General features: G+C 44.5%; 1 protein-coding gene across 4 annotated transcripts in view; it reads right to left on the bottom strand.

The window, feature by feature from the left end:
* ARHGEF9 (Cdc42 guanine nucleotide exchange factor 9) overlaps positions 1-24,442 on the bottom strand; it is a 227,929-nt gene that overhangs the window by 157,571 nt on the left and 45,916 nt on the right. For all 4 annotated transcript variants that reach the window (XM_052813733.1, XM_052813735.1, XM_052813731.1 and 1 more), the window contains exon 4: positions 23,389-23,498. In XM_052813733.1, the coding sequence (XP_052669693.1) occupies positions 23,389-23,498 (110 nt within the window). The remainder of the gene's footprint in view (positions 1-23,388; positions 23,499-24,442) is intronic.

Here is a 24,442-nt window from a genome sequence, read left to right as displayed (position 1 = left end):
CTCAGTATCCAAACAAAGTGTCAGCTAGCGACTGATATCAGACTGAAATCTGCTGGAAGGTTGTTGTTTTTGCATTTTTGTTTTTCCACTTAAGTCTGCATTATCCACAGCAACTTGAATATTCAGATAGCTCAGATAACAGAAACCAATGTCTCCAGTATGTCCTAAAAGGAGACCGTCAGAAAAGAGAAGCCAGTCTCTTTCAAATGCCCTGAGATGCTCAAATCTTTTCTGCTTTTCCTGAACAGCCAAGTGCCTTTTCTTCTCCCTCTTCCCTCTTCTTTGATATAATTACCAAAAAAAAATATATTGGTCTTCAGATACTAATTTCACCGCCAGACCCTCTCAGTCTGACACATCCTTGCAGTCACTTAAGCACTTTATGCACTACCCCCAGAAAAGGTGCTGGAGTTGTCTCTTTCCTGATCCTGATGAAAATCCCCCCAAAGCTCAACATTACCAAAGGAGTGCAGCTGTTCGTTTAATTTTGTCCAGATCTTTACAGCTAACGGACTGCTCCATAATGGCCATGCCTGAGCAGTCAGCTCAATTATAAGTGCTTAACCTTGTGGTATCCAGCCGAATCGGCTTGTAGAGCACCAACAAATTTCCAGGGAGAGAAGCACAGGGCAATAGATCACTCCAAGATTCATTTAAGCTGCCCATTATTTACACCCACTTTTCTTGGTTATTGTTTAGAGATCCCTTCAAAGCAGCACATGGAGCACAGCTCAGAAACCACTGCTTGAACTAAGACACCAGTTGTTGGAGCTCGGCAAGTTTCCACAGCTTGTGGGCTGCCCAGCAATTCTCAAATTCACTAGCAAAACAGAGATGCATGGATGACAGAGAAGGATAAAGTTTTACGCTCTGACCTCTCTTTGAGATGATACTCTAATTCTCAAATCAGTTATCTAGTAGTGCTCTGAACTTGTAAGTGAAGAAGCCACTTACTTCAGATGTACGTGAAGAAGATTGTCCTCCTTCTGTGCAAACCAGCACAGAATTTGCAAATACTGAGATGCTACAACTCCATGATGACCAATTAATCCCACCTTCTTTATACTTCTGCAGAAAACTTTCAACCACTCATCTCAGCGGATCTGACGGCACACAGATTTCTGCAGAAGCAGTACAGAAGGTAGGGTGCAGAGAGGTGATGGGACTACCTCTGCCCTGCCTAAGCAGCCAGCAGCACATCTCCAGCCTCCTAATTCCATGCCAAAGCCTTCAGACCATGTCACAAGAGTGTGCTCTCTAATTAGTTGGCTTACGTGACTAACCAACACAGTATGAATTGTACATGTCAGCTAGTGCAGTCTAAACCATGGTTCAGATTTCCATTTGGGAGAATCCTCCTGCTTTAGAAATTGAAATTTATTTTTTAATGAACACACGACTATGGGTATTCAGGTGGATACAGGAACAGATCAGAGAATGAGTGTGCACACACCTTAATCATCACTTCAATCTGGTTTCTAATATTTTGTAGATTTTTCCTATCCTTTTCACAGCTCCAACAAAGAATAACCCATTAGCTGAACTTAAAAATAAACCCCAACAGCTTCAAGCTATAAATAACCAAGTTAGATATGCAGGATTCTGTAAACTCCTATTTTCACCACGCAAGGGCAAACAAAGAGGAAAGACAAGGAAAAGGGTGGAGTTAGAGCCCTTTTTTTTTTTTTAATAGCATATTGCTGTAACAAGAGATAATGCTTATATACAAATGCTGTGCAGATTGTCAGAGCCGAAGACACATGCGTGAGCTGTAGAATCATAAACCAACACACTGGCTGAGTCTGTAAAGATGTCTCTGACCAGCCCACAGCCATGGGACAGAGAAAGGTATGAACTCAAGGCTTACAGCAGGAAAGCCACTGCACATGTAGAGCTGTGTGACAGGAAGCTTGACCCTGCCAGCTCCTTTCTTGCATTAGAAAGGCCTAATTTCCCCCAACCATCTTTTTCAGGACTTGAAGAAGGTTGTGAAAGTGCAAAGTGCTGTGAATGGAGCAATGGCAGGAAGAGAAGGAAAGAGAGGCAATTTAAAAAGAAAATCCATGCACTGCAACACTGATGTGATCACCTGTATCCGAAAACCCAAGAATGATGTGCCCCGCTAAGTTTTCCAAGTCTGCAAAGATAGAGGATTACTTCCTGTCTACCTAAACTCTTCCTGTAATTTCTAACAGGCTGGCAAACACCATAAGCCAGTGACTGCAGCCACCGCACAGCCGCACCACTCCATCCCCTCGGAAAGAGGTCATGGAAGCCCCTTGAGGATGTTTAAGTGTCCCCCTCACAGGAAAACCGCTCCATGACCAATCTGGATGGACCCATTTGGATGGGCGGAATTTGGTCAACCCCAGCACCATTGAGGCATCTAGATGAAGCGAGTTGCTAGATGCTGAGGATGCCGCAGAGGTCAGTGATGCTCAGCACCTCTCTTCAGCCAAGAGGGCTACAGGCTTTCCGTCCTAGCATCTGTCGTGGTTTAACCCCAGCCAGCAACTAAACACCACGCAGCCGCTCACTCACTCCCCCCCACCCAGTGGGATGGGGGAGAAAATCGGGAAAAGAAGCAAAACCCGTGGGTTGAGATAAGAACGGTTTAATAGAACAGAAAAAGAAGAAACTAATAATGATAATGATAACACTAATAAAATGACAACAGCAATAATGAAAGGATTGGAATGCACAAATGATGCACAGTGCAATTGCTCACCACCCGCCGACTGACACCCCGCCAGTCCCCGAGCGGCCAATCCCTGCCCCCACTTCCCCGTTCCTATACTAGATGGGACGTCCCATGGTATGGAATACCCCGTTGGCCAGTTTGGGTCAGGTGCCCTGGCTGTGTCCTGTGCCAACTTCTTGTGCCCCTCCAGCTTTCTCGCTGGCTGGGCATGAGAAGCTGAAAAATCCTTGACATTAGTCTAAACACTACTGAGCAACAACTGAAAACATCAGTGTTATCAACATTCTTCACATACTGAACTCAAAACATAGCACTGTACCAGCTACTAGGAAGACAGTTAACTCTATCCCAGCTGAAACCAGGACAGCATCTTAGCAGTAGTTCTCCATGCTCAGATACCCTGTAGGATACCTTAAAAAACTCAGTACCTTTCTCCCAATTCACTTCTATCCCTGTTTCTTAATAAGAGCTTGCAAACCTCATTTTTCAAATGATGGTTCTCATCGTATTCAGGCATAATTATTTTTGTTTAGGAATGGAGCAAAGAAATGGTATAAATTATGCTTAAGAAAACCCTTTGGCATTTTAACAGGCATTGGAAAGAACCAATTTCAGAATAGTATCTTATAATGGATGTCTCCATGGATACCTCTTTGTCAGCACCTCATTAGATAAGAGCTGAGACATGTAAGAGTATCTTCTCCTGCATTTCAGAACGTACCTCAAAAACACTAATTATGCAAATCTCCATCCTCTAACTGATGGATACTTGTAAGTTCAGGTGACAAAATGGATAAGCTGAGCCGTGCTAGGAAAGGAAGGCAAGAGATTTCATTTAGACTCTCTTTACAATTGCTGACACTTCGACAATTACGAGAGACTGGGGAACCCCTTTAGGCCACAAAACTGCTTCCCCCCATGCCCCTTTTCTTTCTAACAGCAAGAAGACAGAAAGGAAGAAACAAATGGAGAGGCAGAATTCAGAGAGCAGCATCTGGGACACCTGTGGGTTTGAAAGAAAGCAGAAGAGTCTGTGGTGGCAGAACCATCACCAGAACTAGCCAGGACCTGGTAGCTGGAGAGACACAGCCCAGAGGATTTAAGATGAGCACTCTTTCTAGATACTTCACAGCTTAGTGACTAGTTAGTCTCCATAAGGACAAATACTTCAATTAAAACAAAAATCCAACTCTGGTAGAAACACAGGAACCACAAAGCCAGCTTGACTTTTAGGACAGTATCAATGGCACTAGAAAGACAAAGACAGCATTGAGAGACCCATGTTACCTGTAAGCTAGACACAGTTAACAAAAACCTCAGAAACAAGGTGAATGGTGGGAGATGGGTCCCATTGGGACCTCCAATTTGTTCTTCCATTGCTAAGCACAGCAGAGGTTATAAATGCTGCAGTCTCCTACTCCTGAAGCAGCTGGGAGTCCACTCAGATCCCAGCATGGCTTAGAGGCACTGCAGGGGAGGTTTTTTCTCTATCCCTGAGCAGTCACTGTAAGTCAGTCTAATTCACAGGAGAAATCCTTTGGACTGCTCTCAATTATGCTGATGTGCAACAGCCCCATGGGACTATCTAGCCACTGGGGATTGCTGCATGCTGCTGCTTGGCTGCACTGTCTTCCTTGCTTCTCAGGTGGGAGCAGAGAAACAGGGAGCTCCTTAACAGGGGAAAAATCTCCCACCACCAGCCAGCTGGGTGTTTGAGCCCCTTCCTGTGGCACCATGACAAGGCTCAGGACTGAACCTGCAGGGATGACCTCCAAGTAGAACAAAATCTTACTGAATCCTTAGAGGGATAATCCAAGACGAGAGTTGCCTATTGGAAATAATTTTTACTGGAGACCTTCCTGTGTGGTGTTTCTATTTCAGGCATGCTACTTTGAAAGCTCAGGAACAAAGTGGAGCCCTGCCAGGTTTCTCACATCCAGAACAGAGATAGCTCACCTGAGAACCTGCCACTAAAATGCTTTAAACAGAAATCGGGGTTCAGTCTTAGGACTGGGAAGTTTGAATAAGGCAGAAAGTTGGATCTGCACAGCAGGTTTGTACAGGTAAAAAGTCAGAGCCTGGGAGCACTGCTGTGTCCCCAGCACAGTTCTGACTGGCACCAGCTCAGACCCAGCATAAAACTGGGTTCAGATTAAGATAGGTGGATAGGAACATCAAGAGCTCCCAGAAAGTACAAAAAGCCATCTGCAATTAAAGCTGAGGGATACGCAGAGATATGGTTTATTGAGAAGGGATGCTGAGGTAGAAATAGTTACCCTCCGAGCATCATCTTGCTGGCAATTCACACTCAGATAAATGGCTTGCTCACAGCCTTCTCCAAAGTTCATACAAAGTCCAGCTTACATGTCTCAACATAAAAATTAAAGGTCAATTCTGAGTGTCCCCATTATCCATGTCTACGATGAGGATACCGGCACTTCACCATTCCCACAGGAAAGGTGCGGCAGCCTGTATCAGGCAGACACAACACCAGGAGACACCGCATACATGTTACATCACCAACTTATTTCACTTTGTTCCTTGGTGGCTGTTTCATCAAAATTCCTCTGCTGCTCATTTGCAAAAACCTTCTTCAATCCCTGGGAAATTCAGAGTGTTGATGGGAGAGATGCACCAAAGCAGGTCAGCCTCCCTGTTTTCTCTAATCAGTCAACACCAGTGCTCTCCACCACTGAGATCACTGCAGCCACCTGATCCACGGCCCTCCTGCCTTCCACACCTGGCTGAAGCCAACCTCAGCTCCCACTGCAGCATCCTTTCACCCTAAGACACGCCAACACTGGGCACAGTAATTGCAAACACTTCTTTCTCTTCCTGCCACATGATTTTTGACTGAGCAGTGATTGTACCCCCACTGAGCAAACCAAATATTTCTGTTTCATCTGTCACACAAACACCAGTGGATTTAATTATGCAAGAATTGGCTCCCTTGTGGCCCATCTTCATTATTAGTCCTTTACCTGAGGCTGTATGAGCAGAAATATTCTGAGTATTTCTAATGACAATTACTTGTATTTATATAGTGCCTGTCATCCCAAAGAATCCCCCAGCACTGTAAAAGCAGGGAAGCACTTTACTTATCCCTGAACTGTAACTACCTCAGCAGTGCAACACGGCAGCTCTAAAGCACACAGTGATCTGGGCGTGAAAGGACGAAAGTTGCCCCAACCTGTGACAAGAAGGCAAAAGAAAAAAAACTTTACACAGCAAGTATCTCAGTACCAAGACCTTTAGCACAGTCCTACCAACTCAGTCAGTCCCTTCGGGACACTACCATGCAGACACAGGGGCAATTCCTCAGATGCACAAAGAGTACAGAAGCTTTTGTGCTCTGATTGTGTTGAAAATAGATTTTTTTTTTTGTTAGACCTTCAGGCTGGAGACAGTGCTGTGAGACACAGATAATGCCATTAAGTCAGGTACCCTAAAGTAAACATCAACGTCCTGCAGCTTGTGGAGAGCTCAGAGGAGGTTCAGGCACGTCTCAAACACAGGAAGGAAACAGTGCAATTTAGAGAGATAACGAGAGCACTTCAGAGTCTCAAATGCCACTAATTTTTTAAAGGGCAGACTTATGCAAACCTGAATTTTGAGCATTTTTTCTCCCAAATGTTTTCTCTAGGAATGCCTCTCATAGAACAAAGCCTTGCTGTGCATAAGAAAGATGATATATCCATTCCTGACAAAAACCTTCCTTATATAAGGAAAATTCAGTAAAAGATTACTGGCTTTCACCTCTGCTCCACTCTCCCAAGAGTGGCAAGCCAGGGCTTCCAGCTACCAACCAGCACCATTAAACTGTGATTTCCTGAAGATTTGATTTTATGCCCATGATAGGTGTGGTAGCAATTTTCATCTAAACATCTCCTTTACAGCAGATGTGAAGAAAGTGAATGCTGAGGTTAACCAAAGCTACATTCTCGATATTGAATACAACATTAGGAAGTTCGGGAGCTGAATAAAAAGGATCGTAACCTATACAAAGTTCAGGGAGTCAAGAGCAGTTTATTCATTTCTACCATAGCCATCCGCCATGACCCAGAGGAAATCATATGGTTTTTCTGAGTTTCATTTTCCTATTCAGCCACACATGCTCAGAGTCATCAGGGTGATTGGAGGAAAGCACTCTGACAGCAGACGTGCCAGCTACCCTCCATGTGTACTTCTGTGATATGACATCCTTTTTGACTTCTTTTTAGTCTTCATTAGTTTCCTCAATAACTACAGCTTTCAGAACACATTTTAAGACAAAGACATGCTTGAATATTAATGCTATGGAAAAATAATGGGAGTTGAAAGTATGTCCTTGATCATGTCTAGACAGAACCAGATATAATGGATTTCTAGTACCTAGGTAGTAGATATAAATAGATTAATATTACTCAAAGACCTGGAACATCTCTATGCATTATCCAGAGAGCAGTGATCCTATAGCACAAGCCCTTACTGAATATCTATTATCTAATGAAGAGTGCACCATTCAGCTCCTGAATTGCTACCTGCAAAGTACCTGGAGGAAAATGGTCAAGGGGTGCTGAGGAGTTGCTCTGAGTCCACTTGCCAATTTCTTCTCTTCTGGCAAAGGGAGTGACAAATACCATCAGGACCAACAACAAAACTGAAGCTCAGGAAACCACATCCAAAGACTGCAGGCAAAGTGCCCTACCAACCTCTGAGTTCAGATAGGAATGTCAGTGTTCAAGTCAAACAACTGGCCAAGAAAACACAAACACAGACGTGAGCTCAAACCCAGGTCTGAACTCCATGACTGTGTTTCAGAATCCTCAAAGACAGCAGATGAATTCCCAACTCTGAGCTCCTAAGAAATTCATACTCCTTTCCTGTTACAGCCAGCAGCCCAGAAAAGGTATGAACTGAATTCCTGCAACACCTTGCACAGTCATAGCGGAGGCTGTTGTGATCAGATGCCCAGGCCCCTCTGACTGTTCAGCATAGGTGTATTGGCAGCACAGTGCCAAAGAGGGATTTGGCCTCAGGTGCATCAAAGCTAGTAAAGGCTGAGACAGCATCAAAACTTTGTCTGTTCACTGTCTTTTACGCTCTTCCACAGATAGGTGTATTTTTGATTGCAAGACTCGTACGGCACAGTGTGACCGTAATGCTATCCCTGCAGACTACCCCTACTTCTTCCTTTTGGAAGGAATAATGTGACTCCCATGAACGTGTCCCAAATTTCTCCTGCATCCACTCTTCACCAGCAGTTAGCTGTGATCCTTGGCAGCCTTGCATCAAGCTCACTATGCTAAGCTTCCAATTTCTTCTTTCACTGAGAAAAAGCCACCATCAGGAACTGGCAGACTTTTTGGGGAGGCTTAGCTGGCTTTGAGCCATGGGCCAAAGGAGCAGTTGCTCCCCACCAAGGCTTGAGTCTTGGTACTGTTGAGTACCCCAAATGTTAGCAGTTGCAGTAGCTAACAGGGAATCTCACGGGGAGCAGAAACATGCAGGAGTCCAGGATCCCTGCCTGTGTTTCAGACAAGCCCTATTCCCATTGCTTATGTCCACAAATTTGTTTCCCCAAGGGTAGCACAGAAATGCTTATTTGGACCCAGAGCTGGTTTGGTAAAAGCAGCAGAGTGTTGGCATAAGAAGCATTCACACTTAGCCAGGAGTTCAGCAACATGAAGACCTTTGTCAAGAAAGGGGAAAAAATGAGAAAGGGGAGAAAAAAAAGAAAAAAAAAAAAAGAGAGAGCAGGAGTGGGTTCATCTGTGAGTTAAGGCTGTTTTAGGTGTAAGCCTGGGGGAATTAACTTTAACACTCCATTTCAGCTTCTTTTTCCCTTTCTCTTTTGCACAAACTTGCATCTATCTCCTGTCAGACTTTGATGGCTTTATGTAACTGTTTAAAAATTGAACAAGCTTCTTAACTTAGGTTTAGCAGAACACACTTTTTTGCCTCTCTCTCTCGAATGCACATTAAGAATAAAGATTTCCGGAGAAAACAAGACCTTTTCCATCCTCTGACATCAGCCACTGTAGTACACAAAGCCACGTCCTTGAGGACTGTATTTTTTGTACATTCTGTTCCCATACAAGCCGACGCATCTGCAGCCCCAGTGGGCTTTCCAACTGGTAGTTGGAAAGAAAGACTCGTCCCAGAGAAAATACACAGGTTAACCACCGCAACAGCACCCACAGTGCAACGCTTCAACAGGGGGCAGAGTCCTAGAAAGCAGTAATGAGGAAAGAAACCCAAAAACCTTGGCAGTAAGGTATGGCAGCGAAAGCCCAGAGTAGCAAGGAGGGGTTTGCCCCATATGGCAGCCTGAGAAACAGTCTGTGACCTGCTGCTATCATGAGAATAATTTTTCTTTTTTATTTTTTTTTAAATACAAGCTGAAAAAGTTTCTGCTCTGCGTGAGATAAAAAAGCTTGAGAAGAGACTCCCTCAAGGCTCAAAAAACAGAGGCAAATAACTCCCGCCATTTTCTGTGTGTTTGTATTTCTTAATTACATCAGTTTCTAAGCCAGAACCGTATTTGTTGATGCTTCAGGTTGGCATTGCTGGTGGAAGAGGCTTTCGGGAAACCCAGTGAAAATATTCAACAGCAAGATTTGTAATTAAAGCCCTTCTCTTCCTTTGCTTTGTCTATTAGAAAGTGTCTGTCTGTGTTTGCATTCTGGGCTCTTTAGGGCAAACACTGCTTCTTACTGTTTGCACAAGCTCAGAACAACAGACTCAGTCCCGACCGGGGGCCAAGAGCTATACTCAACAACAAACACACAGCACAGGCATCTCTCGCTCCAGCAGTTTTGCTCCCAGCTTGGAGCTAAACCACAGGGCTTGCAGCAGCGGGCTAGGCCTGTGAAAGGCACCAGCCACGGACTTTGCCCAGCTCCAGTTTTGGGAGGCAATGAGCAAAGTGCACCCAGTTCTGTTCCTGGTCGTCACTGCACCACCCCAGGCAGCCCGCTGCCATCTGGCACGCAGTGTTCATCCTCTTCTCCCAGGCGCTGAGCAACTCCACGGGCCATCCTGCAGCAGCCTCTTTCTGCTCATTAACCCTGAGCATCCCTGGACACAGCAATCCCAGCCAGCAAATCCAGAGTTCATGCTGCACACCAACACTACCGGCCTTCCCCCAACACGACAGTGCTGTACTTCCCCCAAGTCGCAAAAAAATCCTAAGGGACACAACTGCACTGAGCACTGCAATCCCAGCAGCATAAAACCAAATTAAACATTTTGATACCCAACATCTCTCGCACCCAAAAAAGGGGGATGTGATAGTCTCGCAATACTGCCAGCACTATGCTCCTCCCCCTTCTAGGGATGGGGATGCCAAAGCACAGCAAAGCTATGAGTTTTCCAGTATCCCACACTGAGTCAGGAACATGATATTAAAGACTAGGACAATTTACTGTCGTTATCTCTGTTTATCTCATGGCTGTATAGAAGAGCTAACCCCCCCTGCCCACACCACCCTGGCAGCACGTGGGGTGGGCTGTTAAAGACCACAAAGGAGCTATTAAAAAGCCTGGCAGTCATGAGCACTGTGGTTTTTTTCTCCTCTACTGCGTTTGCCTGCCACATCCTCACACCACGTTTCACAGCATACCGAAGGAGGTACCCTCAACACCCAGGTAACCCCATATGCTGCTGGTTACGAGATGTCGTATCCATGCATCCCAAGTCAGTTCTTGATGCATGTTGACAGTCATGCTGGTGTGTCAGTCTCCTGCAGTGGGCAGGAACATGCTTTGGGGGTGCAGCCCAGCCCACGGGCCATACGTGGTACAGGTTTGCTTTAGGGACTGTCTAGGCACAGAACAGAAAGTCCAAAGTATAGACCCAAGGCTTGCAGTGCAGTGGGACCTTACAGTCTAAAACCTGGATGGAGGAGCCACCAGACTAAGGGTCCAGAAGACAGAGCAGCATCCCAAAGAAAATCAGCACATTTTTAGAGCCCTGACCAAAAGACTGCAGCTTCAGGAGGTTTTTGAATGTGGCCTGCTTAGGCATCTGCACTGTGCATCCAGAGTTTAGCATGTGGATCTAACCAGACAGCAGAAGCATCATCAGCGAAAGAACGCCTAATGCAGATTTGCAGAACAGTGCCATGTGTTGCAGACACATCAAGCAAAAAAGCAAATAATGAAATAATAATTGGAAGAATATCCTGACCCTGCCTCAGAAGCTGCAGAGGCGTTGCTGCCAGCACAAGAGCTGTGGCTCTACGGAGCAAGTGGAGGGGCTGACAGGGTGCAAAGGAAGTACACATTGCCTGCAAGGCCCAGAGCTCATCCTTGCAAGGACACTGCTTCCCAGCATGTCGCAGGCGGCTGCAAAACGGAGCGCGATGCCTGCCTTCCTGACTAGAGCTTAAAATTGCATGAAGCCTGCCCCCAAACCAGGCTGAACTGCTCTCAACCACCCCCGTTTCCTTACCCATTCTGTACAAAGCCACGAGGGATCACCGCCCGCCCTTACAACTCCCACAGAGGCGGCTGTACCATGCTCCGCGCCATGGAGACGACCTGGACCTGCACTGGCCTATATGCGGCACATTATATAAGCTATATGGGAGGCAACTCCTTTCGCACCACCACCAATTACCTGGTTAACCCCAAAATCACAGCAGACCCACAGCTGCCTACAACAGCGCCGCTCAGCTCAACTGCTCAGTGTCAAGCAGGAGTTATCCACCGCCAAACTTCTGACCTACTTCTGTGTTGTGTTTCTCCCCCTCCCTGCTCCTGCCCTCAGTCCCCAATTAAATCTGTGTGAGATTTCCTCAATTATCCTCTTCCTGCTAATAGATGTGGAAAGAGGATGCCATAACAATGTATTCCCCTGGCAATGGTTCAAAATAAATCTCAGAATTAATGTTGAAGAGTGCAGGATGTAGGAATATTTTAATTAAACATAAATGTATAGAAATGAGCAGTTACATTTGAAAAAGCTGATCTTTTGCTGTCACCACAATACTTAACCTCTCAGCCAAGCAGTGAGAATCCTAGTGCTCTTATTTAATTGACACACCAACAAATCAGCACTAATCTCCCCTTTCTGTGTAGCTGTGCATGCTGATGTTCAGCTGAGGTCAGCTGTTTCAGAATACAGCAATACTCAACAGGCACAACCTAAACAGCAACATGTATGGGAATCCTGTTTGGAAAACACTCAAGTTTGGAAGAGGCAAAGCATCCTAATGCCTGAAACCGACACATACCTATAACAAAACTTGGAGGGGGGACCTAAACAATAAAAATCTGTGTTTGGAAGTTTTTGCAGGAGAAGAAGTTTATATATATCTTTGGAAAGAGGAGGAGCAGGAATAGGGAACTCCTATTTGAACACAGTAAGAAAGATATTCTGATAGGCACTCGCAATTCTGGATGAATATAGAGGTAATTTGAACAAGATTTCTAATTGAGACAAAAAACGTCTGTGAGGAATAGGTAATGAACAGTGCCTGGGAATCGCTTTGCCCATTACAGAAGATGGCAAGCTTTTGTTCAACTTTATAGGCCCCTTTCGACTCATCCCAGAAAAGTATTGTGAGATAAGAAATTGCAAGTCTTCATAAAAAGGAGGCTTTAATCCAATGGAAACTACATCTGCACAACTACAAGCTGCATTTTCCATACCTGAGTTCCTACTTTATCTCCTCTATTTATCCAAAACTGTATCTTGGGCCAGAAACGTCATATGATCTCTAACAGCCAGATAACAAACTGCAATTAAACACATCACTACAAAGGGAGCTCAGTGTAGCAGTATTACAGAAGAAAGAAAAAAGTTTATTTTAAGCCTGGTGGAGAGTAACATGCAGCATACTAAAGGAAGCCGGACCACATCCCTGCTGCAAATACCCAGTAAATTTAACAGGCAGCATGTCCATAAGTACACAGCAAATAGCTGGTAGGGTGATCTCAAAATTATTTAGGGCACTGCAGTGCTTAATGAGGCTGAAATGAAAACAGATGAAGACTTAAGCCAAGGTAGCAAAGGAAACATCTCCACAATGAGATGTGAAACCATCTCCCACAGCAAGGAACAGACAGGCTATCTAAGAATCACACAAAACTGCAGAAATGAACAGGCTTTCACTGTGCTAGAGATAGACTGAGGAAGAAAAGGGAAGAAAACATTTTTAAACTATTCTCCAGTATTTCTTCATGCTCTGTGTGGGACCTGGATGGTAAAAATTATTAACACCCCTGGGAACCGAGTGCCATCTCTCAAAACCCTTGTCCCCTTTTTATATAAGAAAGGCAGTAACTCCTATCCCACTGAAATTATAAGCAGCAATACTCTGCTCATCTCTGGAAAACACACTATCTCCTGAGAGGCTCTAAACAAAAATCTGCAGCTTCCCCTCTCGCCTCCCTCCCATCGCTGTTTGCTGTATGTACACCAAAGGCCTTCATTTCCACCTTAATGCACAAGTACTGAAGCTATTTTTGGCCAAGAATGACGTGGCTTTGTTTGCATAACTGGGTTCCCACCTCATGATCTGCCGCTCTAATAGTTTGCAAAATAATAGCTGGAAAATGTCCGATTCGCAAAGAAGTGCCTGTAAAGTTTGGCTTGCCTTTATCTTAAGGCAAAAAAAAAAAAAAAGAAAAAAGGAGGAAAAAAGTCTTTCTGCAGAGGCACTTATAAGATGCATGTCAGAAAAGACAGAACAAAACTCACACAGGAAGATAACCATTTTACACAGTGGAGTTTTAAACACTGCAGCCAGATCCACCGCAGACCTGATTTGTAACAACTCACGTCAACCCAAAATATCATTCATAGGAAATGCAAACTTATCACTGATGGTTAAAAACAAAAGCAGAGCTCAAAATAGCAGCATTTCAGATGAAGCGAATATGTCAGTTGGACTATTCTCAACTGTCAAAACTGAGCTGTAATCACAGATCTCTCTTGAGGAATATTTGATATTTGTCCAGTGTTAAAAATAAAAGTGAGGTATCTTAGAAGAGAAAGAGATGGCTCTAATAAAGAATGTAGAGAAATAAATCATGTGTACAAAAAGATCCAACCACTGGTTCTTCTTGTCCAGTCCCCAACTACTGGCTAAAGATGGACAAAATCCATTTCTACAACAACTTTGTCACTGCAAAATGCTGTAGAGGTGGGACTGAACATCTTCCTGATCTGCACAGTTGACTGAGCCAGCAGAATTGACAATTTTTGTTTCAGCACATCCTTGTTTTGAAAGTACCAGTGCTTAAGGTTCTTACTTCACTCCCAACGAAAGCTTTGCCTCCCAGGATGATGTTGCCTGAGCAAGAACTTCATATTTGGGCAGAATTATTGCTCGGTTTATACTTGAGACATCTCCCTTCACTATCTTTCTCCCTCATCCATCACCCTTACCCACCCCTGCACCCAACATTAAAAGGGCTTGAGGCATATCACTTTACATACTCATTGGCTCCAGTGAAGTCACACGGATAAATAACACAAGACCACGAGCAGCTCAATCCCTTACAAACCCTGGCCACAGTAAAGAGAAGGGACAAAGACTGTGGTGGGGAATAGCTCTCCCTCCTCATCTCTAGGAAGAAATTTCTCACCTGCACAAATCACTGAGCTGCCAGAGATGGGAGGAGAGTCTAGAAACATCTTTCTTACCCTGCACTGAAACAACACATCCTGGGAGCTTTGCTCATGGCGTTGGCTGGCCGATTGTGCTGTGTTGTATTTCAGCGGGGGACTTACACAGCAAGCACCACACAGTGCAATTACAGGGAAAACACCTAACAGTACACTGTTCAGCAGGCTTGATGGAGGCAAAATAACATACCTGTTTGCAAAAGACTGCATTAGCTTCTTAACCATTTCATGGAATCGCTGTGGAACTGAAAGCCTTACAGTGCAGAGCCCAGGTCCGTCGTACTGCAAAGACAGTGGAAATTTCCCAGAGGTGCTCAAGTCAGCAGCGGCCCACACAGCTGAACATCTGGGAGTCAACACTCACAAGACAAAGGCAATCCCACAAGACAGCTTCTGTCAGCATTGCCCTGTGCAATTCCAGGAACACAGACATCATTGCCAAGACACCCGAGTGCATCACTGCTATGGTGAAGTCTTGCAAAGCTTTAATTTACCTTCCTCTCTTTGTTTTCCCGCTTTCTAGAGGATATCACCTGACTGCAGCCCATTTAAGTGCCCAAGAGACAACTGCAACAAGGCAGCCCTGTCACTGCTTGGCAACATGCTGCTCACTATTCTGCTCAGTCCCTTCCACAGCATTATGCGGATGCTGATTTGACATACCACTTCCACATCTAAATATCTCAGAGACACCAAGTACCCCTTCAGCATAGCAAGTCCCCTTTAAAAGGCAGTCACAAATCATTGCCTGGCTGCAGTGGAACCTGTTTGTTTTCCCAGGCAAGGCTAAATTCACCTAAAAATTTGGAAGCATGTCAAGAGGCAGAGAGCTAAGGAGCACCCGTCATACAAAGGACAGTGGTGGAGTTATTTCTGCTTTTAGATATGCAAGTTCTTGTATGAGGAGGAGTGTAAAGGGGAATCATTCAGTACTGACTCATCTCTCTTGGAGGATTCTGCTTCTTGGGCATCCCACTACAGCTGCGGTTTACAGCAGGCCTTTTCTGGCTTGCAGCAATTATTTTGCTTTCCTTTCTCTCACTTACCAAATCATATATAGCATCACTGGGAAGAAACCCTACATTTGACACGACCACACAAAGAAAGAGCAGACAAGCAGAACTGCAAAAGACAACATTTTGTTAGCATGTAGATTTGCAGGAAAACACACCTTCATCTGTGAAGCGACCAATGCCCAAGCAGCTCTCCATTCAGCGTAACTTAAATCCACTGCTGAGGGTGAGAGTGGTTCAAGGCCAGTGGCCAAAGACCCCTCTGAAGGTGGTCCCCAACAGCCACAGTCTCTGTGCTGTGTCCCTGACAAGGGGGTGGTTTCTCTGATGCCAGCTCATGGTGGTTCAGGCTCTGCAGCCTCCCCCACTCTTCAAAGGATACTGCAATGCATCCTGCTGATGCAGTCTTTCTTGGTATTATGATAGCAAACCGTATTTAACATTGGTAACAGCAGTACTGCAACCAGCTGTTATTCCATCTTTCTTCCAGTTGCACAGGAATGCAACCGCTGACCCTATCACACCAGACAGAGCTAACATGAAATGTCTATTCTTGTTCAGATAAGACTGATCTCTCAAGGTTTTTGGACAACAGGATAATATATTTCCCTAGATATTAGAGACTGAAAGAGATTTATTAGGGGAATTATTCTCTATATTCTGTGCAGTCCATTAAGAGATGAAGTTTTCCCTGATTCGTTGAGGACCTCATTGCAGGCCATGTGATTTCACTAATATAATACCCAAGTTGCCTTTGCAGCTTCTCATCCTGTTAATTTTATACTCCTCATTCTCCAAGTTCAAGCACAGTGCTGGGTTAATGTCCCCAGTTTAATTCAGGTATGAAAACCACTATAATTCCGTAGGAAAAAACCAGGGACAAAATCAGACCTCTATTCCTACCTGTGGTATTAGGTAGCGGCAGCTTGTCACCCAAACCCTACTTCAGCTTCCTAATTTCAAAACACAGAGCAAAATCCAGCCAAAGCAACAGCACCTTCCTTGCAACCCCAGATTTTTACATGCCAGTCAAAGCATCACAGCAAGTCAAAGCATCACAGCAGTGTGGCTAGGTGCACTGTATTTGTTTTTTATTAATGTATCCCCTCCACATTACATGAGTATCATCAGATTAGAACAGGTAGGGGAAAGGAGCAGAGGGGATGGTCCCAGATCTTCTTTCCAGGGCGTCAATGGAAACAGATCAAGAGCTTTGGACACAGCATGGAATTGCACACAGCTCACAACACCACAGGAGGAGAAGGACAGCCCTCCCACCTCCACACTGCAGCTCTCAATCACAGGAGCCGAAAGGGAATTGCCCTTGGCTATGTCAGTCTGATGAGGCAGTGAAGCGCTTCGGACCTCATCTCTGAGATTACAGGGAGCCACACACATGGTAAATGCTTCCCCTTCATCCCTTGATGAGTTTCTGGATGTATTCACCTAGCCAGTCACTTCAGCAGCACTTTTGTATGGAAGATGCATCTCAGAATCACATCTCAGCAGCTACAGAAGAGATTTTGAAGCTATGACCTGTGCTTTCGCCTTTCCTTCCCAAATTTAGCTCCTTTTCAGCTAAATACTGGTGACACTGCAGTGGCCTTGAATCACAAATGCAGCCAGAGCTTAGGAAGCACTACAAAAGCATTTGTTCCAATATTTACTCAGAGATTTTTCATGCCACACCTACCATGGACTTTAGTTTATTGAGAACATAGTGCACTAGGGAAGGGCAAACCACACAGAGTATATACTGCTGCCAAGCAAAATGTCATTAAGGTTTTAGCAACGCAACACAAATTGAGTTTACATTAAAGCTTCTTTTGTATAAACCATATCCCAGAGTGAAACACAGTGACAGAGCTGAGTAATGAGTTGAAGCAGAGCAATCAAGGTAGAACTACTGAGCAAAAGGGAAAAGGATCCATTCTAAACTGATATTTAAGATGAGGATAGAGAGCTTAATTTGAACTATAGAAGAGGTGATTATGTACAGTCACCATTATACATGCATTTAATACTATGTAGGATGCAGTACCTACCACCTGCAGTTGCACAGAAAACACCCCAAGGTCCAATTGCACTATAAAGACCATCATGAACTGGAAGCTGAGATTCTTCTTAATATAGGCTTACATGTAACCTCTAAACAGCTCAGAACCTCTTCTAAGTCTGGAACTTCAAATCTCTCTCTTGTGCTTCCCAGAACAGAAACCCACAACTCAAAGTTCACCATTTTGTCATTTCAAGCTTCTCCTTCCTGTAAGGATTCACACTCACTGAAGCCCTGTCCGTCCCCAGGTGTGGTGGAGCAACACTCATGCTATGGTACTGTTAGTGTAACACCAAAGTAATCAAGGCTTACGTCCCCCCAGCACGACTCTGTACAAAAACACAGCACTCTTAAATGTTATTTCCAAGCAAGACAAAATAACCAGAGCATGGTAAGTTTGTAAGTACTGCTCACTTCTGGTACTAGGAATCCTGAAGTGTATTTTGCACTAATATTCATCACAGTCACTGGGGAGCAAGTTTAAAGCACGGTCCGTTCATGCGAAATGGATGCAAATGGTTTTAGGGATGACCTAGAGTTCACCGGAGACTATACACATTCATTCAATGTTCCCCGTGCTCTGACCAGTTGATAAACTAAACCAGATTAGACACATCAGACCTCAGGTGCTTAAAAGGCTGCCCACTGCTGCACACCCCACTAACTCAGAGGTCTTTGCTGAGCACTCTTCACACAGACAGATGGGGACCATATAACAGCGTTAGAGTTACGAGGCTCTGAGACAGGGGCATCAGGATCTGTCAGCCTGGACTGAATTGCTGTTTCCTTCTTGAATGAGCACGCCAATTTTTATTCATTTTTTTTTAACAATACTGCACAGAGAGAGTTTTTCAGAACTTGCAAAAAACATTTATAAATGGCTAAGAGTGGCTTCATGGAAGAAAACAACGGAAAAAACTATATAAAGATTTCAGAGCACTGCTAAGTAGAGCAGCATAATAGGTTTACCAACATATAAAACAAACCCCCCAAAAATATACAGATCAGACATACCCTGCCAGCAGAAGTACTGAATGTTTAAAATGAGGGAAGAGAGATTCAAAGAGGATGTATTTTCCTGGCAGCCCTCCATACGTGCATATAAACCTCTTGTAACCAGCACACTGATATTTAAACTAATTAGCACCAGGAAAGCCACAGGAGTATCCTTTTCTGTGAGCCTATTCACATGGACAGAAGGACTAAAAAATGACTACGATTACATACAGCTCACGTATCAGAATGCAGCAGTCCATAATCTGTGCCACACCCCCTTCCTCCCCTAAGTAGCAAGGCAAGAGAAACATGGTGCAGGACACATTTCAAATAGGAAAAAAAATAACCCCACTAAACAAAATGCTCACTCAGCATTATGCTAGAAGATAAAAATAGAAAGCAGGAGAGCTGGTACTGAATATCAAGCAGCATTCCCTATTCATTGCAGCACAGTGTGAGCGAGAGAGGACCCAAATCAACTTTCCCTTCACTCTGTTCTCTCGGAGGCTGCATGTTGTTTGAATTTCCTATTCCTCATAAACACGCCAGTGGGGAATTAGCTTTGGGGAGCTGTGGACTTGCACATCCACCGTCATTGCAATGACAACCCCCCACCAGCCTCTGAAAATAGCTCATGACTTAAGACAAGAGAAAAGACAGGCTGGGTTGGTGGGGTTTTTGTGAATATTCAACACCTTTGCACAGCAGTACTGCCTATTATTAGTATAAGGGGATGTCAAAGAAGCTGGCTCTCATGCAAAGTGTCCATTCTAACTAATTAGACAGTGGCTCCCTCCAGCATATAAATCTGGGCTTTAGTTCCTTGTACAAGAGCACACAAGACAGGAAGGGGGAAAAGGAGCAGAGAACAGGAATGTTTGCAGTCATCTTTGCTAAGTTAAAGGCTAAAAATTAAATCTCTAGTCACAGGTAGGCTAGAGAGAACCAACACACACATGCCTCCACACATTGAGAGGATGGTTTCGATTTTAACATGGGCTGAATCTCCTTCTGGAGTATATCACCACAGCATTTGTCTCTGGAAAGAGCTGAGACGACTTAGACTGGACAGCTAACTAGATGCAACAAGTCCCTTCATAAATAGCAGCAGAGGCCAGTGATTGGGGTCAGAATGAAGCCAGTCCAGGATGGGACTATCAACCTCTGCTTCTGCCATCCAGACCATAAAACATCTCCCAGAATTGCTCTGGGGCTGGAGAAAGTAACACATTTCTCCCCTTGTCCATTGTCCCCAGGGATCAGCCACGTCCCAGCTGGCAGGACCTGCCTGAAGGTAAATCACAGAGGCATGATAGATGCTGAGGGCCCCATCAGAGCTAGGGCAGCCTTTCAGGTTACTCTTTGGCATTTCAGCTGCCTGCTGCAGCAAAGCCTGCAGTTGTTTTGGGCACCTTGAGGTCCCATGCAAGTTGGTCTTGATTGTGCCAAACTGTTCCCATAAAAGCAAAGGCTCTAAGTGACCTAAGTGCTAAAACAAAATGCTTTGCACATAAACTGTTTCAATTCAGAGTTTTTTCCAGGCTAAGTGAACTTCTGGAAAAAAACAAACAAACAAACCCCAAAACACTGAAAGCTTTTAAAAGTTGACTCAGTTTAACCCTATTTACTTTTTTCCCTGCTTCTTGAAATTAGGACAGAAATAACAAAAATTATTGCATGGTTCTACATGTACCACCCTCTAGTGCTTCAGTTTTCTTATTCCCACCTACAAAGTGGGAACAATAAACCTTACCTACTCCATAGAAGATTTCTAAAGCTTGTGCCCAGACTTGCAGACGCTCACTTGTTAGGACAGCTTGGGCATGACTGATAGGAGAAGAGAGCCACAAGCAGTAAGAAAAAACACAGGTTTGTGCATGCACATGTGCACTTCTAGGATGAAGATGAGATAGACGACAGGATTGGATGCTTGCCCTTCTCTCCTTTCCTGCTACCACCACTTACTTCTGCAACTGCATTTTGCCATCCCTGCTGTCTAGACAGATGGATTAAGATGCAACCAGCTGCAAAATGATGGACACTGTTACCAGATGTGACAAACAACAGTGACAAACAGTGGTCTTAACAAGGGGGACTCCTCCTTGGGCTTAGGATCAGCCTCCCAGCCCAGAGAAGCCCTCAGACTTCTGGGTTAGCAGGTAGTTAAGAGATGCCATTTCTAAATCACACATACAACTCTACCAAGGAATAAAGGAAAAAAAAGAAAGAGAGAAAGAGAAGAAGAGAAAAAGAGAAAAAGAGAGGAAGGGAAGGGGAAGGGAATGTTTTTTGCTAAAATCTGCACATTGCACAGAGCAACAAATGAGCAGCCTCCAAGGGTTCACAAGGCAGTTGCCCATCAACAGCTCCACATTTTTGAATGACATGTAGTGATACCAATGCTCTTTCTGCACAGCCACCCACATGTCTCCAAGGGCCAAGATGGCACCAATGCCACTAAGACAAGCCCAATGCTTTGTCAGTCTCCTCTTGCCCTCTCCACCTCACACATTCCCATTCAAGATGGAAATCAGGCATTGTTTCTGCAGAAGCCCGGCCTCTGGTTTGGAAGTATCACTCCTTTTTCTGCTAGCTCTGCTCTCTGACTGGTCATCAGTTGTCAATGAATGCACCTGACAAGAGATAGCCAAGCCCACAAATCTTACCTCAAATTTATAAATCTTGCCAAAGAAGAAATTCCTTTCTGGCAAAGAGGTGATTTACAGATCTGTAGATCTTCACTCAGCTTGGGGCAGAGGCGACAGATGAATTTTCCAGCACTGCTATTGTAAGCCACATTTATACATCCTACTCTTGCAGCACTTAACACAGTACCTCTGATTTATAAACCCCAGCACAGGTTTCACACCTGTCTGTTCGCCATAATTCAGGCTGAGCAACAAGCTGCCTAATGGCAGGGCTGAACAAGTCTCTGAGGGCATCTTGATCAGCACCCAAACCCCATTCTCTGTCCCAGTAATGCACGGGTCTTTGGCACACCTGTGTCTAAGCCAAACGTCACACACAGGTCTTTGTGCTCATGAGAAGCTTATTTCACTTTCCAGTTCCACATCCTTCCTAGATATCACCACTGGAGAAGCAAAGTTTCTTAACTAACCCTTCCCAAACTTCAGCAGTATTTTTGGTTTGCTGAAGTTTCAGTTTTCCGCTGCCTTTGTAAGGGTGCTCTAATGTCAGGCTCTGTTTGCAACCAGAAACAGGTCCGGTTTTATTGAGATGACTCAGGACACAGACCATCTTGTTTCTCATGCATTCAGTACTGTGTCAAAACAGAATAACACCCTGGTTTCCAAGCAGGGCCTGAAGGACAGCTACGAAGGCTGCAAAACATATGGCTCCTCTTAAGAGATTAAGAAAGTGTTTAATTAAGGTAGACCAAACATATCAATGCACTGGTCAGCACCAGATCCTGAACATGGAAACAGTTTATATGAATAACACACCTGATGATATTCCAAGGTAGGGCTTGCATACTGTGCAACAGGATACTTCATTGCTGTAACAGCAACTCTTCAGTTGCCTGCCTTTATTCTGGCCCTGAGGACAAACAGCTCTATTGAATTTGGATGATTTTATCCTCCAGGAGCTTAGATGTTCAGCATGCCTAGAACCAAAACAGCCTTCCTGAGTTGAAAGAAGCAGTTTATGTCTGGGAAACAAGGTAGGACCCAAAGGGAAGGGAGAGAAAAGGAAGGGCTGAACTCCTTGTCTATCTATCCTCTGGCTTGTATCTCAGCCCACAAAAAAAATCAGGAAAGAAAACAGAAGTGATGCAAGATGGCATTCCAGAAAGTCACAAGTGACTGAAATACCAGTGGTCCATCCCTACACGTGTTCCCTGGAAGCCAACACCCAACACAAGCAGGCTGGAGAAGTCAGTCTCACTGCCAACTTACTGCTTCCATGATGGAAAAACAGACACAGAGGCCAGGTCCTCCCTGGAAATCACATCTCAGGAAGGCAGTTCATCAAATATCAAAGGGAAAACGAATACAATAATGGACTGGTAAGGAAGGACATTGACGGGGAGGGAAAGAGCCACAGAGACACAACTGCAGAAGGTCAGTTCCCCCTCTCGATTCCAGCAGGGAAATTCCTGGCTCCCAGATCATCCTTTGTTTGTCTGCCCTAGAGGAACAACAAGGGCTAAACCTCTTCTGCCCTATTCACTAGAAAACTCTCCTTGTATCACGTAGGTTGCCAGCTAGCAAATCTGTTGGTTTTTTGACAACTCAGAGTCTTATATGTTGGGTACCTGTGAAACAAGACTCACAAGTAATACAAATCCAAAACAAGACCATGGAATAACCAAAGTCTCCTGACTTCAAATGCACAGCATAGCATAGATGAAAAACAACCCCCCCCCAAGCAAGGAAACATATCAGACGAATGCTACAATTTTTGCCATCTTTTCTGAATTTTTCCCAGAGAAAGACATGGACATCCCCAGGCCCACAACAGCTTTAACTTCCCCCGCTAGAAGCATCACTCACAAAAAAAGAACAAAGTGGATTGTGCCTATATTTGCAAAACACTTTGGGAAAGAATCAGTGACATGAATTTGTCACAGGGACGGTGCTGGTAGCAGTACCAAACCCAAAGGACACATGGTTAAAAAGGGAAAGAAAAAAAATAAAATCATCAAAACAACAGAGCAAATCTATAGGCGATCTGAAACATCACACAGTTTCCTCCACCTGCAAGGAACACTCAGCCAAAGAAATGGGAGGCCCAATGCCTCCGTTACACCATAAAGCCTTCAATATACATTGAAGGGAAACTAATCCAGGGGGGAAGGATAACACACCCATTTTTTTATTGCTACAAAATAACTCTAATAACAAAAAAATCCCCATCTGTAGCTGAAGGAACCACAGATTCAGGAAGCTGTTAGTAAAGCATATTGTTAGTCTCTGAGGCTAAACATGCGGGAGGTAAATACTACCCCTGAAGCAGGCAGAGGCATATTTCAAACAACACCTTACCCTACTGATTTGCAGCTTCTCAGCTCCAGGCTTGAAGAGGTTCCATCGACGTCCACCGTTCCTGCAGTTCCCGCGCACCTTCAGAGTCTTTGAAGACTGTTCGTTCTCAGCTGCCAGGATAAAATCCACAGGAAAAAAAAGGAATGACAAAAGATAAATGCTGTGCTTTAGCTCAGGCTGGGGGCGGAGGCTGTTCTTTTAAATGAAAGAAACAAAATTGTTTGCAAGAGACTCATTCAACCTCTTCTTTAGAAAAAGAGAGCAGAGAGTATATTTAGGTGCTTTTATTCAGTGCTCTTGGGATACAAGAAAAATAGTGCAGCTTGGATACTACAAAAACGCAGGCACAAACTAAGAGCCGAGAGCCAAATTCAGAGGTGGTGTAAGCAGGTGGGGTCAGACAAGCTGGGTGTGAAGCCAGAATGCTCTCCCAGGAGCACTAGGTAGCACAAAAGCCTCATCTGCATGCACCAGAATTAAAAGTGCAATAGCTCCTTGGGTCATAACTGCCAACAGCACCTCTGCAGTTTGGACCTGCAGAAATCCCAGCTTTACAGTTGCTGTGGTCCATATGATGCAATGCCTTGAAAAAGAAACAGCTCCTCGAATTTATGCAGAAAACAAAAATGGAAAAGTCCATAAAAGCTGTTTTTCAAAGAAACTGGGCTACTTCTCACCCCAAGCATTTCAGGCCAATCCCTCACAGATGCAATTCTGATCTAGCTTTAAGTGAGCTATACCATTTACACCAAATCTCAGCCTGGCCTTACAGATGGTACATACCCAAGCACAAAACAGCTTGTAAAGAAGCAGCAAATGGTGGAGGAGGGCTGGCAACTCACCTTTCAAAATTAAGGTCTGCTTTTCTAATCAACCCACATTTTCAGCTCCCCATCCTATCCCTCTGTTTTGGGGATGAAGCTGCCATTCTGTGTGAGACCAGGGTTTTTCCCTCCCACATTTGGCAAGGTTAGATTTTAATCCCTTCTTCTGTCAGACTCTTCATGTCCCCCTAGCCTGGAGTGACAGCCACTGGGAGGAAGGAAACAGAGCT

This window comes from Harpia harpyja, chromosome 18 (genome assembly GCF_026419915.1).
Source record: "Harpia harpyja isolate bHarHar1 chromosome 18, bHarHar1 primary haplotype, whole genome shotgun sequence".
Lineage (NCBI taxonomy): Eukaryota > Metazoa > Chordata > Aves > Accipitriformes > Accipitridae > Harpia > Harpia harpyja.
Note: the sequence above shows the minus strand (reverse complement) of the source record. Positions and strands in the feature narration are given on the sequence as shown.